General features: G+C 44.0%; 2 protein-coding genes across 2 annotated transcripts in view; one reads left to right on the forward strand and one right to left on the reverse strand.

Annotated features, from left to right (window-relative positions):
• Positions 1-10,297, forward strand: part of LOC122564528 (palmitoyltransferase ZDHHC3) — a 67,126-nt gene extending 56,829 nt beyond the window's left edge. Inside the window, exon 7 of the mRNA XM_087978487.1 lies at positions 10,186-10,297. Coding sequence (XP_087834613.1) covers positions 10,186-10,251 — 66 coding nt within the window. The 3' untranslated portion in view covers positions 10,252-10,297. The remainder of the gene's footprint in view (positions 1-10,185) is intronic.
• tmem42a (transmembrane protein 42a) lies at positions 2,759-16,053 on the reverse strand. The gene is made up of 3 exons (XM_043719566.2): positions 15,854-16,053; positions 10,439-10,582; positions 2,759-2,974 (listed from the first exon to the last, which is right to left on the reverse strand). The coding sequence occupies exons 1-3, from the start codon at positions 16,013-16,015 to the stop codon at positions 2,831-2,833; spliced, it is 450 nt and encodes a 149-aa protein (XP_043575501.1). The 5' UTR covers positions 16,016-16,053; the 3' UTR covers positions 2,759-2,830.
• Between the last annotated feature and the right edge of the window lie 3,511 nt (positions 16,054-19,564).

Genomic DNA, 19,564 nt, shown 5'->3' on the forward strand with positions numbered 1-19,564 from the left:
GGAAAGATATAAAAGGAACCTAAGGGACAACTGTTTCACACAGAGGGTGGTACGTGTATGCAATGAGCTGCCAGAGGAAGTGGTGGAGGCTGGTACAATTGCAACATTTAAAAGGCATCTGGATGGGTATATGAATAGGAAGAATTGAGGGATATGGGCCGGGTGCTGGCAGGTGGGACTAGATTGGGTTGGGATATCTGGTTGGCACGGATGGGTTGAACCGAAGGGTCTGTTTCCATGCTGTACATCTCTATGACTCTACATTATAATGACTGGGTGAGGGAAGTGAACATACTGTAGCCAGATTTGCTGATTCCACACAAAAAAAAAAGTGGAAAAGGTAAGTGGTGAAGATAGCAAAGTTTGCAGAGAATACACAGGTTAAGCAAGTGGGCAAAAACATACCAGATGGAATGCGAAAAGTTTGAGATTATGCACTTGCGCAGGAAGATTTAATGATGAGCCGAATAGTATTTAATGGAGAAAGACTGCAGAACAGTATTTGGGAATTCTCATGAAATCACAAGGATAGCAGATAAGTTCAGCAAGCAATAGAGAATATTGGCCTTTTTTAAAAAGGGAATGGAGTATATAAATAAGGAAGTCTTGCTGAAACTATACAAGGCCACAGTAAGAGCACTGAACAGTTTTGGCCCCTTATCAACGATTACTGGCATTACAGGCAGTCCAGAGAAAGTTCAATGGGCTGATACCAAGCATAAAGGGTCTGTCTTACAAGGAAAGGTTGAACAGGTTGGGCTTGTACTCAGTGGAGTGGAGATGACAGCTGACCTTATTGTAACATACAAAGATTCTTACAGGACTGGTCAGGGTAAATGCAGAAAACTTGCTTCTTTTAAAAAAAAGTCATTCATGGGATGTGGGCTAGTCTCATTAATCTTAAATATTTAACTAAATTAAGATCTAAATTTGTTTAACAAGACCAAAAAACAATTTCCTAATGCAGGATTAACAGAAACTTTCATCCTTTTTACAATGAGATTTCTTGTTGCTGTCCCATTGTCTCACATTGCCATTTTAGATGTGTTTTTCTTCTGTGCTCTTGAAGCTTCTGTTATACCATTACCTGCATGGAACAATGAATCCTTAGAGCCATAAATTAAAGTTAACTTTTTAGTAACTTTTAAAATGTAAGATGGCCTCCACAGATGAACACATTTTTGTGGATTAAGTAGTTTTATTTCTTGAGAAGGCAAAGTTAACCTTTGATTTAATGTAGATCAGGGCTTCATTTTTCTTTTCATACACAAAATGTTTTATTGTTGATCAAGACCTCAGTTGGGAGAAAAATTCAGACTGTCGATTAAATAATCACTGTCTTATTTAGGTCATGACCCAGCAATCATTACAAGGTCATATAGTTCTGTGCTAAAAGCTATAAATTCAGAATGATTTCCAGACAAACATCCCCTGCATCAGATAAACATCCAAGCATAATTAATATTTTGAAAGAAATACTTTTCTTCCTTTGTTTACTTTAACCTATTTCATCAAGTTCTCCACAGAAATTATTCTGAGCAGATCAATTAAGAATCATAGCTGTAAGTTTTGTTCTACAAAGATTTTTACTTCAATCAAAGCAACTGAGAAACATTAGCTCTTCACCAAAACAGAGAGAATTAAGCTCCATTCTTATAATTACGGTTCCATCTCCTGTTTCTACTGTGAAGGAAAGTTGCAAGAGTTAGACATCACATTTTTATTAACCTCTGGGGCTAGGATGAATGAAATTAAATAACCTTTTAATATACAAAAACTTGCTTCTGGGTTAAAATTGACTCAGGTTGTGTCTACAAAAATTATGGGCAAATAAAAGGAAACAAAAAAAAGATTGACACTTGCCCTCATTTTATTTATGCATTAGACTTCTGATTTTCATCTTTCACAGAAAAAATACAATTTGTTCATCTAGAAAAAGGTAACTCACCTGAAATTATAGAAGTACAATTCTGACAGTGGAACTGGAAGCCTCAAATTTGGTAGTGATTTACACTTACATTATTATTCCAAGCATTGAGAGTCCTCAATCTCCTGCTGTATGACTAACAGATGTTGTGGTGAAACTGTATAAATGTGCATCAAGGATAGCCTATAGGGTTTCGACCAATCACCAGCCTTTGTTACGGTAGGAACATGAAGACCCTTTGGAAAGTCTAGGTATCTACTTGTAAAGTCCTTATTCTAATTTTGTCATTATCTTATTTTTCAAAATACCTTCAGTACCAACAATTTTTTGTGAAACCCTGAACAGCAAACATTTGCAGTAGATTTGTTTAATCCTTTAGAAGAAGTGGTTTCAAGTATTGGAATGCCTACATTTTAGCTGCTTAAAAACAAACTCAAAGTTAGGAATTGGTCTGATATTATGCACATTCAGCAGACAAACAAGTGCTAACTCTGGGACACAATGGTTCCTAAACTGTTGTATCCAAAAGAAAACTCACCTGCTGGCATTAGCATCCAGGGCTGAGTGTTGTGTGGAGATGGATAGATAGCCCAGTTTGCTTCATAACTTGAGAAATTAAAATGGGTTAAGTAGAGAAAGGGTAGGGCTGATGTGAAAAATTCATTCTTTCTGGAGACATTCAGCAGCACCTCTTTTAGTAATTGAAAAAAGGACAAGGTTGTCTGTCTTATTTGACCCTTACATTCCTCTTGATTACCAAATGGAGGGAAACATATCTTGAAGGTTGTCAGGTAACCATAGATTACACAGAAAGCTAATGGTAACTTCTGCCATGCTCTCAACAGTTTCAGTTCATTTATTTTCCAGTTATTTCATTGATGTGAGTCATTTCCCAAATACAGTTTATTCCTCTTTCTTGTATGCATCATTTTGGTCCTTCGTTTCCTTAACTGTGTGAAGCAGCAGCAATCCACATAAAGTTATTGTGACCCCAATCCACCATAACATTGCATGAACTTCTCCAAAGAACAATTTTCCAAGAAAAGCCTGAAATAAATAAGCCATTGTCACTTTTTATATTGGAACATAGAAAGACATGAAATCTATGGCAAGTTACTTATGAAATACTCAGTGCTTTGGAGAAAGGAAAGTAATCCGAGCAGTCAAGTTTGAATAGTAGCCAGAAAAGGCTTCTAGAAATTCAAAGGCCTACAAAGATACGATTCGCATTACTCAGGAGTTTCAAATTAATGATTTCCAAAATGACTAGATTAAACAGGAAGAGTCATGCCTCCATCCCCTCTACATACAGAACTGAAACAAACCCTTAGTCCAAATCAATCCACGCTGAACACAGTTCCAAACTAAGCTAGCCCCACCTGCCTGCTACTAATCCATATCCCTCCAAACCTTTCTTCTTCATATACTTATCCAAATAATTCTTTTAAAATGTTGCAACTGTCTAATAGATTCATCACCCTTTTCATAACCCTGTGTCCACTAAATTGTGGACCAGGGTGAAGAACCCAGACCCTCAAGATTGCATGCGGCCTTTTGGGGAACTAGTTGTGGCCTTCTGCCTATTTGTTCGCAAATACTAAATCCATATCTCATATAAGTGTACCATTTTTAAAATTTTGACTGGTAACCCAGTTATATCAAAAACTAAGAAAGGAACATTTGAAAAAAAAAGGAAAAGAACAGAGTATTCAAATGAAGAATGGGAATATCAGTATTACATAGTTGCTGTGAAAGATAAAATGACACATTTGCTCTGCGATGCCATAATTGCAACAGTGAAGAAATATAATGCAACCACCTGAAGAAGGAGCGGCGCTCCGAGAGCCAATGATTCCAAATAGACTATAACCTGGTGTTGTGATTTTTAAACTTTGTCCACCCCAGTCCAACATTGGCACCTCCAAGTCAAAAAAAGATCAAAAGCAGCAGCAGGTATTTAAAATGATATCAGGACAACGGACTGACATCACTGATGCAACTTATAAAATAGCATATATTCTTGGAAGAAGATGCGAGCCATTTAGCAATGTGGAAATCATAAAACAATGTATTGTTGAAGTTGTAGGATGTTTAGATTCAGATAAAGTTCATAAATACAAACGACTACTGTTTCAAGAAGAATCACAACCGATCGGCAACATGAATTAGACTTCAGTGTAACAGAACAACTTTATACATTTTGCTAAAGTGGAGACATTTATTATTCGATTGTCTTGGATGAATCCACTGACATTCGTGACTCAGTGAAGGTGTTTTTTAAATTGGTGTCATAACTGCGAATTTGCATTACCACAAGGAATTACTGGCTTTGGGTACCTTTACGGCGAGGACATGCAAGATGTCAATTCCAGTATCTATCTATCTTCGAAAAAATGCCGTGAAGGAAAACTGAATTTATGTAATTTAGCAAATACATGCACAGAGAGTGCACCTTCCATAAGGGGAAAACATGAAGAATTTGTTGCATTACTACAAACAGGAATTGCCAGTCCAGATACTTTGATTTCCTGTCATTGTCTTTTGCATCAACAGAACGTCTGTGCCAAATCTACTGTTAAGTGACACATTAAAAGAAAATTATAGGTATTGTAAACTTCATTCAAACAAATGTATCACAGCAATTTTGCAACATGCTTCAGCTTGATGATGAAACCTTCAGTGTGGATCTGCCATACCATTTTAAAGTGCGCTGGTTGTCACAAGGACAAATACTTGTAAAACTTATTTTTGCAAAAACAAATCACAAGATTTTTTGAGGAACCAAATGAACCATGTGAATTTTGAAAAAGAGGATTTCTGTGCAAATGCTGACATCACAAAAATGCAAAGCAAAATGAACTGAATTTTTTTTTGCATGGTAAAACTAAATCTATATATGATTTGGCTTTTTCAAAACTCTCCTTACTCGATTGGAACTTTCAGCTGAACACTTAACTGGCAAAGGTAATTAACAAACATGATACAAGCAAATCATTAAGGAAATGCGATGCGAAAGAATACACAGCTGTTCTAGACTCCCTGATTGAAGAACAATGAAAGATTTGCAGATTTTGACAAACAGGATCTCACACAAACTAGCTTTTCTACCACACCTGGTTGATGCCTTCAAAGCAAATGACTTACAGATGGAATTGATTCACCTCTAGAAGATAATATTTTGAAGTCTCTATTCGATGCTAAGAAGGATCCTATTGAAATATGGAATATCCACATCCATGTCGAATGCAGTTGTGTTTTGGCACAACCTGCTGTGAATCAACATTTTTATATGTGACAAATTAAAGCTTGTTTGAGATCTCAGGATGGATATTCACCTGAAGGATCAACTAAAGCAAGGTCAACGGTGTTGGAACAAAACATCTGATTCCTATCTTGCAATAAGGAATGACAAAAGTCTTTAAATGCTTCCTTGTCTAAGTTTTTCGCTTATTAGTTCTATTGTCAACTTTGTCAAACAAACGAGTCTTTGAATATATATATACACACACAGACACACAAAAATGACATTTTGTATGTGTTAAATTCTCATCATGAGGCCTAATGGGATCTCAGTTAAATAAAATGTGACCGTACAATGTAAAAAGGTTCCCCACCATTGCCGTAGACCTTCTGATGCTTTCTTGCGCTGGTAAAAGCTGACAAGGTAAATACATCATTGATGCTCAGTAGCAACAATGTGCATAATATACAAAATATATTGCAGAAATTCGCAATGGCTTTGTAGGCAGCATCTTCTAAACACATGACTACCAACCAACTGGAAGGGCAAAGGCAACATATCCATGGGAACCTGAATGTTCCCCTCCAAGCCACTCACCATCCTGACTTGGAAATATATTTCCATTTCTTAAGTGTGGCAGGGTCCAAGTCCTGGAATTCACTAACTGCATTAATTGGTTTACTTACAGCAAACAGACAACAGCATTCAAGGCGGCAGCTCACCACCACCTTATCAAAAGGAAACCAGGATAATCAAACGCTGGCCAACAAACAATGCCCAATCTCTTATCTTTAAAATGTTGTCACCCTCAATTCTACACCTATCTTTCTTGGTTTATTAATTTCAAATCAAGCCAAAAAAGAGCCTAAAGTCACAAATACCATCTGAATAATGCAATACACAAATATTCTGCAACCTTAGACAACTACTGCCTTCACCAAAGTTCTTCACAGTTGGCCAATACAATAAGACCACCTTCACTTGGATCTACACTCATATCCAACTGCAACACCAGCATCTCCAGTTATGGCTTCTCTTCTGGCTTGCGAACCATTATTTCCTAGCCTTGGTCCCTTCTTACCATGTCTCTTGATAATATAGTCTGAAGTAATGGGACCTAATTTTATATGTATGCTAACAAAATTTTCAGATCCCTGGTCAGTCTAGAATAGGCCAAAGTTTACCAGAGTTAAATTTTACATTAAGCATTATATTCAACATTCAGCTGAACATAAAACTCAATAACCCATCACAAAGCCCCACTTGCTACTTGCATCTCAACAATATTACCTACTCTACCTCAGCAACCTGCTGTTTACACCAGAGCACCTCCCCTTCCACATCTTGGCAGTTCCAAACTTTACTATTCCAATGCTTTGACTACCCTCCATCAATGAATTTTAAGCCATTTAATTTCTAACTTAGGTTTGTATACTAAGCTTCTGAGGAACCTAAGCTGCATGCCGAAAGGATGTTACCCCTGTAGGACAGACTAAAACTAGGGACCAGTTTAAAAATAAAGTATCTCTCATTTAACGACAGATGAGAAGTTCTGAGGATTTTAAGTCTCTGGAACTCCATTCCTCAAAAAGCAATGGTGGTGAGGGTCATCGAATACTTTAAAAGGCATAGGCACAGAGATTCTTGACTAACAAGGGAATTAAACATTATTGGGGTAAGCAAGAATGTGGAGTTAAAGCCTCAATCAAATCAGCCATGGTACAGGCTATAGGAGCCAAAAGGCCCAATCCATGATGTTCATACATATTATTTCTTACAGATGTTTCAAATCACATCTTATTCAGCAATCACTCTTGCCCTCATTAGCCTACATTGTTCAAATTAAAAATTTTGATTCTTGTATTTAAATAGCTTCACTGCTTCTCAGAATGCTCCTGAAGGCTCATTTTTGTTCACCTTTCAATATTTTATTTCTTGGCACAGCATTCATCTCTCTAGACAGCACCTTTGTGATTTCCCTTGATGTTTTCTCAGGCTAAAAGTGCTTATTTCAAAGCAAGAACTATGCTCCATGACCAGATTTCAAAAAGGTACAAAATGAAAAAAAAACGCAAAATGTTGATTCATCTTAATAGCACATGGGAAAGTCAAACCATGCAGTTTTCCCTAATGAGCAGTGTTACTGCAGTCCTGGGAATAAATTAACACACAATGATAGAGACAAGAATACAAACAAAAGCTTCTTCCACAAAATCAAAAGGGAAGGGTAATCAAATAAACAAAACTATTGGTAATAAGAAAAAGACAGAATTATAAATATAATAGATTGACAGCAATTTTGTAGACAACAAATCCCACATGCTTAATGATTTTGAAGAGGAATAGGAAGTTGGAGATCATTTAGTACATTAGGAGGACAAATGGTGGAATCTTACTTTTTTGCTTTGCTCATTGTGAGCCTTGTACAGTTTGGAGTGATGGTCACTGCTAGGCCAAGTGAGTTTCCTCACGGTTTCTTCCCAAGTTTGCCATTTTAATTGCCATTTGAACCCTTGTGGCAAAAAAAAATCAGTGTCGTGCAACTCCATCTTACATGTTAGCCTCAGAGCAACTCAATGGAGATCCTGAAAGTAATGATTATTCCTGGCAGCAGCACCATTTTAGAAGGCTACTATGCACCTGCAGTCTGGAGCTGCCTTGTGTGGCTCCAGACCCAGGACTTGATTGACTGTGAAATCCTTGCCTATGGAGACTCCGCTGAATGGGGTAGTGCATGAGTAAGATGATCACCTGCCTAAGGCCAGCAGAGGCCACATCAGACCATGCCAGCCCAATCCAAAGTCACCACCTTTGAAACAAACAATCTCAACCTTCTAGAGGAATGCCCAGACCTGCAGGGAGAAGGTTAACATCCAGGTAACACTCAAATATCTCACACTACTGCACTTGGCTCCATCAAAAGCTGATGATCCACCACTCTCTAATGCATGCAACATCTTTCCCATTCACCCAGCCAAAACCGTGACACTAACTCTGCACTGCCCACTCACTTGCTCAGGAATTTTCCCTTCTGCATCAATAGTCATAGGTGTGCAGCCCACTTTCATCTTCCATATTACATGGAAACATAGCAGATAGGAGGCAGTCAATTGGCCCTTCAAGCCTGCTGTGCCATTCATCATTATTATGGCTGATTGCCCTACTCAATAGCCTAATCCTGCTTTCTCCCCATTACCTTTGATCCCATTCGCCCGAAGTGTTATATCTTGCCACCTCTTGAATACATTCAATGTTTTGGCATCAACTACTTCCTGTGGTAATGAATTTCACAGGCTCACCATTCCTTAGGTGAAGAAATATCTCCTCATCTCAGTCCTAAATGGTGTACCTCAATCTTCAGACTGTGGCCCCCTGGTTATGGACACACCCACCATCACGAACATCCTCCGTGCATCTACCCTGTCTAGTCCTGTTCAAAATTTAAGTATCTTTGAGATCCTCTCTCATTCATCTGAACTCCAACAAAAACAATTCCAACCTAGTGACTCTTTATGTGTTAGTTCTGCCATCCCTGGAATCAGCCTGGTAAAACCTCTCTGCACTCCCTCAAGACACCAGAATGTGTCTCATTCTTGGAGAGAAACAATCCGTAAGAGGGCCAGAAGAGTGAAGACGGGTGATATGCAGCCCATCGTGTGACTGGTCATGCCTGATGAGGTCCTAATTAACTGCCCCGGGCAGAGACTGCACTTTCCTGAATGAATGCAAACAGCAGTAGTCTTCTGGGCTTTGTGCCTCTTTTAAATAGGGCACAATCCAGTTGCAATGAGAGTCAGGTATTTTTGACTGAGGAGGGCAAGGATGAAAAAAGATAAGACAGGATGCTTTGTGTGAAAATTAACAGCATATAGAGAACCAAGAGATGCAACCTGGCACGTCCCTGAGCACAATGATTTTGCCGCAACAGTACAATGATAGTTGCCTATGCAGCCTGAAGTGAAGAGCTGAAGTGCAGAAATGCTATGCAAGTGAGTCAGATTTGCCTTGAGGGCTCATTGAAGCTGGCATGTCAGATGCAAATAGTGCATGTGGTCCAAGCTGTTGTTGCCTGGAGTCCAAGTGGAAGTTCTTTTGAAGCAGGTGGCAAGTTGGATGCATCAAGAATCTGCCCTGGTTTCAATGCTGCGTTTATCTAACAGCTAGGTTGTGTCACAAATATAAGAGATCCAACTCATGGCAAGTTGGACTGTTAATAAGCCACTTAAAAAGTAATAAAGAGCACCATTTGGGAACTCGCTGCTCCTTAGTGAGAATCTCTCCATATCATTCAAGTAAAGTAGGGTAGCTGCAGTGTGATGGTCAGTCAAAATGACCATGCTGTCTGATTCTACAATTCATCTCACCATAACTAAGAATTGTATCAGGCTGTTATCGGAGTTATGAGGGGCATGAATAGGATAAACAGACAAAGTCTTTTCCCTGGAGTTGGGGAGTCCAGAACTAGAGGATTTAGGGTCAGAGGGGAAAGATATAAAAGAGACCTAAGGGGCAACTTTTTCACACAAAGGGTGGAAGTGTATGGAATGAGCTGCCAGAGGAATTGGTGGAGGCTGGTACAATTGCAACATTCAAAAGGCATTTGGATGGGTATATGAATAGGAAGGGTTTGGAGGGATATGGACCGGGTGCTGGCAAGTGGGACTAGATTGGGCTGGGATATGTGGTCGGCATGGACGGGTTGGACCGAAGGGTCTGTTTCCATGCTGTACATCTCTATGACTCTATCCAGGTGTTGATTTCCGTGGAATGGATTATATTCAACAGTTTTTAAATTGCCATTTTTGTTTAATTGCATGTACAATATTTCCAGGTTTGAATTATTTTCTGTTGCTTTACAATTATAAAATGTGCATGGGTTTCTTCAATAGGAGGTAATGGTTTACCAATAGTATAAACCATTGACTTATTAGTTCTCAAAAATCATTCCACAGATGAAGATATCAGGTATATCAAAAGTGCAGCAGTTTTACTTCACTTAGCTGCTGTTTTACTGTAGGAGCAGCCTGGATCCAGAATGGAGACTTGCCCAACACCAGAGAGAAAGGAAGACCTGGGCTTCTGAAAATACACATGTAAATGCACCCTTCCACTGCACCTCTGAGCATCTTGGAGAGACTGTAAATACAATAGTCAGCCAGAGCTCTAAATTGGTAAGTATCAATTTCTTTGGGGTATTTAGTCAACTGTTCTATACAGGCAAAACATTTAAAAACACAAGATGCTATAATGAAGCAACCAATCATACTTACTGTGGAGAGAAAGTTTGAAGCAATGGTGGTCACAGATGCCTGTGCTGAAGACGAATATCGTAGTGCTTTGGCAAAAAATATCCACATCAGAGCATTAAACAGGAATGCCATCCCACCACAGCCAACTCGAAGCAATATGTGCAACTGCAATACAGTAAAATCTGAGGTTGGTCAGAAATTAGAATATCATTCACTAAACATCAGAGTTGACATTCAGAATTAAAACCATTGCAACCTTACAGCAAACAACAGATGATATGGTTATTATTACCTAAATATTGGCATAAGTGCAAGGCAATTGCAATAATGTACTTTCAAGAAGAAATTCCAAGAATTTCACAGTATCTTCATCTGTGAAAATCTGTCAAATGGAAACTTCTCAATCCTTTAAGCAAATGAACAAAGTGCAAGCATCACAGAATGGAAGTGGACTGTGTAGTTTTGCTCAAAGAATAAATGGAATGTCATGCTTGACAGCTAGTACATATTTTGTTTACAGTACGGACTTTACAAATTGTGTACATACCCAGTGATAGAAGTGAATTCAACAGCATGCACTGCCATGGCCAACACATCCAAACTGCAGTCCTAACAACTGGACAATCACATTCTAGTATTTTCAGGAGGAAGTTTTTGGGGAAAGAACTGCTATTGATTCTGTTTAACCCATGTGAACACTTAGTGAACTGAGTCCCAACCTGGGATTTTTCTGAAGTATCAGGGGAAGATAGGCTGTTTTAGAATTGTGGCAGAGTTTGAAAACACAGGTCAAAGTCTACAGTGTTGGTCTTCCCAATACTGAGCTGCAGGAAATTGTAACCACCATAATTGCTTTCAGATTATGTTGTTGGTCATCTACCCACAAGCCTCTATGGTTTGGATTTCAGAGAGACCAAAAAAGTATGCCTGGGTGTTGGGCACTGCATGTATGAAATTGAATCCTTAACTGTCTTCACACAAAATCATTACAGGGCCCTGAAGTTATCTAGACTTGGCCTGCTGTGATTTCAAGCATGTTTTTTCATCACCACAGCAGTTGAAGAAGTAGTGGGATTAGAATTGTTCATTGAGCAGGACTGCATCTCTGGCCAACTTGTAGGGAGGTGCCTCTGTGACTCTGAACATAGCCCCAGCCCACTTCTCCCATCTGCTCCTCCTTCCTCCACACCATCACCTACCCCTCATATTCTCTGTCCCACTGCTACCCTATATACACAACACCATGTACTCAGTTCCTCCCAGTTATCCGCAGATTTAACCTTTCCCCTCACACTCCATGTACATTTAAGATGCAAACAATTATTATTTATCTTCATAGAATTATAGAATCTCTATAGTATGGACACAGGCCCTTTGGCCCAACAAGCCCACACCAATCCTTCAAAGAGTAACCCACCCAGATCCATTCCTCTACAACTCTACATTTACCCCTGACTAATGCACCCAACCACCACATTCCTGAACACTATGGGCAAGTTAGCATGGCCAATTCACCCTACTCTGCACATCTTTGGACTGTGGGAGGAAACCCACACAGACACGAAGAGAATGTGCAAACTTCACACAGTCACTCGAAGCTGGAATCAAACTCAGGTCCCTAGCATTGTGAGCTGAAGAATGTGTAGCTGGAAAAGCATAGCAGGTCAGGCAGCATTAAAGGAGCAGGAGAATCAACGTTTCGGGCATAAGCCCTTCTTCAGGAATGTGAGGCAGCAGTGCTAACCACTGAGCCAGCATGCCTAAGACCCACATACTACCCTTTCATTTACACAATACATTCTCCGCCTCCCAACCCCCATGACCCTTTCCAACTGCACCAACCCTTCCCATACCTGTAACCACCAATTCATCCCACTGCCCTCATCTTCATGGCCCATCCCCATCTACACCAACCCTTCCCATCCCCATTAGCCCCACCTCACTCCATTCCCATTATCCCTCCATCCCCATTAACCCCATCCACAACCCACTGCCCCCCATCAACCCCACACACACTTATCCGACCCATTAGTTCCACCTCACCCCATTCCCATTATCCCTTCATTCCCCATTACCCCTTCATTCCTATCAACCGAATCCACAACCTACTGACCCCCATCCTGACCTAAACCAACCGTTCCCATCAGCCCCAACTCACCCCATTGCCCCATTCCCACCTCACTCCTATTAACTCAATCTACAACCACTGCCCCCTACCCACCCCATGGCAACATTCTCCTCCCCCCCCCCCCCCCCCCGCATCCCTACGGTCCCCTACACACCCCATGGCACCATTCTCTCTCTTCCCCGTCCCCCATCCCCACTGGCCCCTAATCACCCCATGGCACCATTCCCACCCGCGGCCCCACTGGCCCCCTCCGTCCCCACTGCCCCCAACCTAACCCCACTGCCCCCAACCTGTTCCCCCTCCTCGCTGACCCCCACCCGCTGATACCATTTCCCCCCAATCTGCCCCCGTTGTCCCCTGCCCCATGGCCCCCAACCTCTCCCCATGGCCCCAACCTGCCCTGATTTCTCCCAACCTGCCCCCACTGTCCCCCTCCCCATGGCCCCCAACCTGCCCCCACCCCATGGCCCCCAACCTGCCCCCACTGACCCCATGGCCCCCAACCTGCCCCCATTACCCCCAACCCCGTACCCATGGCCCCCAACCCCAGCCCCACTGTCTCCCTCACACACCCCCCACCCCACTGGCCCCCACTGTCTCCCTCGCACCCCCCCACCCCCACTGGCCCCCACTGTCTCCCTCGCACCCCCCCCCCCCACCCCACTGGCCCCCACTGACTCCCTCGCACCCCCCCACCCCACTGGCCCCCACTGTCTCCCTCGCACCCCCCCCACCCCACTGGCCCCCACTGTCTCCCCCCACCCCCACTATCTCTGCCCCCACTGTCTCCCCCCGCACCCCCACTGTTCTCCCCACCCCCGCTGTCCCCTACTGGCCCCCCCGCTATCTCCCCCATCCCCCCCGCTATCCTCCCCCCCAACCCCCCACTGAATCCCCCGCCGTCCCCCACTGTCTCCCCCGCCGTCCCCCCACCTTGCCCACTGCCGTCCCCCGCTGTCTCCCCCGCTGTCTCCCCCGCTGTCCCCCCGCCGTCCCCCCGCTGTCCACCCCCGCCGTCTCCTCGTCCCCCACACCCCGCTGTCCCTCACTGTCTCCCCCGCCTGTCTCCCCCGCCTGTCTCCCCCGCCTGTCTCCCCCGCCTGTCTCCCCCGCCTGTCTCCCCCGCCTGTCTCCCCCGCCTGTCTCCCCCGCCTGTCTCCCCCGCCTGTCTCCCCCGCCTTCCCCCACTGTCTCCCCCGCCGTACACCCTGCTGTCTCCCCCGCTGTCTCCCCCACCTTCCCACTGTCCCCCCTGCTGTCGCCCTCACCTTCCCACTGTTCCCCCCCCACTGTCTCCCACTGTTTCCCCCCCCCACTGTCTCCCACTGTTTCCCCCCCCCGCTGTCTCCCCCCCCCCCCCCCCCGCTGTCTCCCCCACCGTCCCCCATTGTCTCCCTCGCGTCCATTTCCCCCACTGGCCCCGCGCCCATTTCTCCCAACCCCGCCCCCCTCCCCATGATCCCGAACCTGCCCCCATTGTCCCCCACTAACCCCCATTGTCCCGAACCTGCCCCCATTGTCCCCCACTAACCCCCATTGTCCCGAACCTGCCCCCATTGTCCCCAACTAACCCCCATTGTCCCCAACTAGCCCCCATTGTCCCCAACTAACCCCCATTGTCCCCAACTAACCCCCATTGTCCCCAACTAACCCCCATTGTCCCCAACTAACCCCCATTGTCCCCTCTCCCCATTGTCCCCAACTAACCCCCATTGTCCCCTCTCCCCATTGTCCCCAACTAACCCCCATTGTCCCCAACTACTCCCCATTGTCCCCAACTAACCCCCATTGTCCCCAACTACTCCCCATTGTCCCCAACTAACCCCCATTGTCCCCAACTACTCCCCATTGTCCCCAACTAACCCCCATTGTCCCCAACTACTCCCCATTGTCCCCAACTAACCCCCATTGTCCCCAACTAACCCCCATTGTCCCCAACTAACCCCCATTGTCCCCAACTAACCCCCATTGTCCCCAACTAACCCCCATTGTCCCCTCTCCCCATTGTCCCCAACTAACCCCCATTGTCCCCTCTCCCCATTGTCCCCAACTAACCCCCATTGTCCCCTCTCCCCATTGTCCCCAACTAACCCCCATTGTCCCCTCTCCCCATTGTCCCCAACTAACCCCCATTGTCCCCTCTCCCCATTGTCCCCAACTAACCCCCATTGTCCCCTCTCCCCATTGTCCCCAACTAACCCCCATTGTCCCCTCTCCCCATTGTCCCCAACTAACCCCCATTGTCCCCTCTCCCCATTGTCCCCAACTAACCCCCATTGTCCCCTCTCCCCATTGTCCCCTCTCCCCATTGTCCCCAACTAACCCCCATTGTCCCCTCTCCCCATTGTCCCCTCTCCCCATTGTCCCCAACTAACCCCCATTGTCCCCTCTCCCCATTGTCCCCAACTAACCCCCATTGTCCCCTCTCCCCATTGTCCCCAACTAACCCCCATTGTCCCCTCTCCCCATTGTCCCCAACTAACCCCCATTGTCCCCTCTCCCCATTGTCCCCAACTAACCCCCATTGTCCCCTCTCCCCATTGTCCCCAACTAACCCCCATTGTCCCCTCTCCCCATTGTCCCCAACTAACCCCCATTGTCCCCTCTCCCCATTGTCCCCAACTAACCCCCATTGTCCCCTCTCCCCATTGTCCCCAACTAACCCCCATTGTCCCCTCTCCCCATTGTCCCCAACTAACCCCCATTGTCCCCTCTCCCCATTGTCCCCAACTAACCCCCATTGTCCCCTCTCCCCATTGTCCCCAACTAACCCCCATTGTCCCCTCTCCCCATTGTCCCCAACTAACCCCCATTGTCCCCTCTCCCCATTGTCCCCAACTAACCCCCATTGTCCCCTCTCCCCATTGTCCCCAACTAACCCCCATTGTCCCCTCTCCCCATTGTCCCCAACTAACCCCCATTGTCCCCTCTCCCCATTGTCCCCAACTAACCCCCATTGTCCCCTCTCCCCATTGTCCCCAACTAACCCCCATTGTCCCCTCTCCCCATTGTCCCCAACTAACCCCCATTGTCCCCTCTCCCCATTGTCCCCAACTAACCCCCATTGTCCCCTCTCCCCATTGTCCCCAACTAACCCCCATTGTCCCCTCTCCCCATTGTCCCCAACTAACCCCCATTGTCCCCTCTCCCCATTGTCCCCAACTAACCCCCATTGTCCCCTCTCCCCATTGTCCCCAACTAACCCCCATTGTCCCCTCTCCCCATTGTCACCAACTAACCCCCATTGTCCCTACCTTTCCACACAGACCCTTCCTATCCCCATTGCCCCCGCCCTGTCAGTTACTCACCCACTCGCCCATCCCCCGGTTTACTAGCTCCAGGACACTGTCGGCTCCGAGCGAGAACTTGGCTGCGGTGGAAGCCAGAGCCCCGAATAAACCGGCCGCCAGGGCCATCGCCGAAGCAGGGCCACTAACCGGCCCCGAGCCGCCAGCGGAGACCGCGGGCATCGCCTCAGATTCAAAATTTAAATTCCAACCGTCTCTACAACCGCCGGCCCCAACGTCACTTCCTGTAGTCACGCGGGCCGCCAATGGCGGATCACTGTTAATAACAATATATTTAATAGTTTACCTTGTCACTAATCTATTAGATAATACCCAGCTCTGATAATAACATACTCTATTCATACTTGACCTCTATCAATAATACTTCACCCTATGCCAATAACCTCTTTCCACCATTCATTATCCAATAATTAGTGCACCCAATAATATTATCAGCAATACTATTCATGATCGAATAACTCATACTTGATCCCTGCCAACAATTCTTAACTCTCTGTCCATAACAAAAGAACTGATAACTCACACCTGTGGTTTCCTTCCAAGCCAAAGATGTGAAAGTGAGGTGGATTGGCCATAATAAATTGCCCTGTAGTGTCTCGGGGTGTACAGGATTGTTGGGTTATCTGTGGGGTTCGTGAGGTTATAGGGATGGGGGGGATGGGAATCTGGATCTGGATGGGATATTCTTCTGAGATTGGTATAGACTTGGGCTGAATGGCCTCTTTCTGCACTGTATGGATTCCATGACAGAAACATTCTATGATATAAACTCACCCACTTTCCATAATTCATAAACTAATCTAAACCCTATCAATAATACATATTCATATGCAAGGTACCCAGCCTCTCTCCATAATCCAATAACTAACAGTTCAGCCAACATCCATGGTCTAATAACTAATACTTCACCCACGTCAATAATTCAGTAACTAAAAACTCATACCTCGTCCATGATCCAATTAGTAATATTTGACCCCATCAACAGAATACCACACCCTCTGTTTATGATCCAATAACTATTAGCTTACTTCACTGTCACCAGTAAGTCATCTAATATTTCACCCCTGCCAATAATTTAAGATTCCCACTGTAAATAATGCAACATCGAATAGTTCACCAGCCATTGCTTCGCTTCAATTTGAGATCAATAAAAGTACTTCTGTACATCACTGTATACCTGAGACTGCAACAAATTTTAAATAGCAGTTAATAAAAAAAACTTGCTCAGCATTAATTAACAGGTTCACTGCACCCAGTTTTAAGTTGACATTGATTGAGGATCTTTTGGCACCTCTAGAAGATCTGGGCTCAAGTCCCACTTGTCCCAGAGGAATAGCATTAAATGTACAAACAGCTTCATTAAATAAAGTGTGCATGGAGCACCCTCATGTGCCTTAGGAAAAGTGCTGATTATTACTAACCCAGAGCTGGAACTAGCAATGGTAGTGTCCCTACCCCTGAACCAGACAGCCCAGGTTCAAGTTCACTTGCTCCAAAGATGTTATAATATCTCTGAAAAATAGGTTAAAAGGGAACCACCAATGGTCTAATTTCCTGAATTGTACCAGCAGTTAGAAAACTGTCAAAAATCAATCAACACAAGACCTTCCTGGATTCAGAATGAACTTAATAAGAAAAGCTCTCTTGAGTTTTAAAATATACTTCAATGGGTATAAGATATTTACAGCACAGAAACATTCAACTCAACAGGGTCCACCTTAGTGTTTACACCCCACTCAAGTAAGAAGTGTTAAAGATTGATGAAAGCAGTGAACAATTGTTGATAATGGAGTCAAAAAGTGTGACGCTGGAAAAGCACAAGAGGTCAGGCAACATCCAAGGAGCTGGACAGAAGAGCAGAAGCCTTCCATCTCTCTTCATAGTCTATATGGATTTCAATGAGGTATTCAACAAGGTTCTGCATGGTAAGCTGGGTTAGATCACATGGAATCCAGGGAGAGCTGGCCATTCAGATGCAAAATTGGGTTGAAAGGAGGAGACACAAGGTGGTTGTAGAGGGTTGCTTTTTTGGACTAGAGGCCTGTGACTGGCAATGTGCCACAAGGAATCAGTGCTGGGTCCACTGCTTTTTGTCCTTGATGTTGTTTGGATGTGAATATAGAAGATATGGGTAGCAAATTTGTAGATGACACCAAAATTGGTGCTGTAGAAAAGAGTGAAGGTTATCTCAGAATACAACAGGACCTTGATCAGATGGTCCAATGAGTGGCAGATAGTTTAATCTAGATAAATGTGAGGTGTTGCATTTTGGTAAAGCAAATCCAAGAGGACACATACACTTAATAATAGAACCCTTGGAGGTGTTGCCAAACAGAGACCTTGGGGTACAGGTTCATAGTTCCTCAAAAGTGAAGTCGCAGGTTGACATGCTAGTGAAGGTGTTTGAAATGCTTGTCTTTATTGGTCAGTATATGGAGTATAGGAGTTGAGATGTCATGTTGTGGCTGTACAAGACCTTGCTTAGGCCACTTTTGGGATACGGAGTTCAATTCTGGTCTCCCTGCTATAGGAAAAATGTTGTGAAACTTGCAAGGGTTCAGAAACGATTTACAAGGATGTTGCCCGGATTGGAGGGTCTGAGCTATAGGGAGAGGCTGATTAGATTGGGGCTACATTCACTAGAGCATTGGAGGCTGAGGGGTGATCTTATAGAGGTTTATAAAATCATGAGGGGCGTGGATAGGGTGAATAGCCAAGGTCTTTTTCCTAGAGTAGCAGAGTCCAGAACTAGAGGGCATAGGCTTAAGGTGAGAGAGAAAGACTTTAAAGGAACCTAAGGGGCAACCTTTTCATGCAGAGGGTAGTGCTTATATGGAATGAGCTGCCAGAGGTGGTGGAGGAAGCTGGTACAATTACATTTAAAAGACATTTGGATGGGAATAGGAAGAGTTGAGGGATATGGGTCAAATGGGACTAGATTAATTTATGATATCTGGAGGGCATCGATGATTTGGACCGAAGGGCCTGTTTCTGTCTTGTACAATTGTGTAGCTCAAGTCTCTTCCCCATGCCCTTCATCTAAGCTCATCAGCATATCCTTCCATTGCTTTCATGTACCTATTTGCACATCTATTGAAGAAATCTTGTTATTTCACCTCAACTACTCCCTGTTGTAATGTGACTCACTATTGGGTTAAACAAGGTTTTCCTAAATTTCATATTAAATTTTAGTGACCATCTTACAGCCCCAGTTCCAATTTCTCATGTAAGTGGAAATATTTTCTCTGTGTAGAATGTGTTATGTTCTTTCATAATCTTGAAAAACTTCTGTAGTTTCCCTTTTTTTGCCAAGAACCACCAAGAGTCCATTATTTTCTTCCTGATAGGTCTGATTTAATTCAGAGTTTGTACCCAAACTCTTCTTCGCATGTGCTCCAATTCTTCCATATAAGAAGATTGTTCATTACTCCCAAAGAGCTCAGAGATGCTACATATAATTTAATCCTTTTAAAATTTAACTCAGTTTTTAAAAAAATTGATTTGCCTTTTTTTGAGTTTAAATATTTAAGAGTGATCTAATCAAGGCTTTACATGATAAAGGAGAAAGTGAGGTCTGCAGATGCTGGAGATCAGAGCTGAAAATGTGTTGCTGGAAAAGCGCAGCAAGTCAGGCACCATCCAGGGAACAGGAGAATCGACGTTTTGGGCATAAGCCCTTCTTCAGGAATGAGGAAAGTTTGTCCAGCAGGC

This window comes from Chiloscyllium plagiosum, unplaced genomic scaffold (assembly GCF_037043375.1).
Source record: "Chiloscyllium plagiosum isolate Xiang-an unplaced genomic scaffold, Cpla_swu_hap1 HiC_scaffold_34, whole genome shotgun sequence".
Lineage (NCBI taxonomy): Eukaryota > Metazoa > Chordata > Chondrichthyes > Orectolobiformes > Hemiscylliidae > Chiloscyllium > Chiloscyllium plagiosum.

Bases quoted from the DNA above. Each gene is read 5' to 3' on its own strand.
- tmem42a (XM_043719566.2), bottom strand. From the start codon at position 16,015: ATGCCCGCGGTCTCCGCTGGCGGCTCGGGGCCGGTTAGTGGCCCTGCT. The intron at 10,583-15,853 runs GTGAGTAACTGA...ACTGTATTGCAG, and splicing joins ACCGGGGGATGGGCGAGTGG to TTGCACATATTGCTTCGAGT. The intron at 2,975-10,438 runs GTAAGTATGATT...TATTTATTTCAG, and splicing joins CTTCAAACTTTCTCTCCACA to GCTTTTCTTGGAAAATTGTT.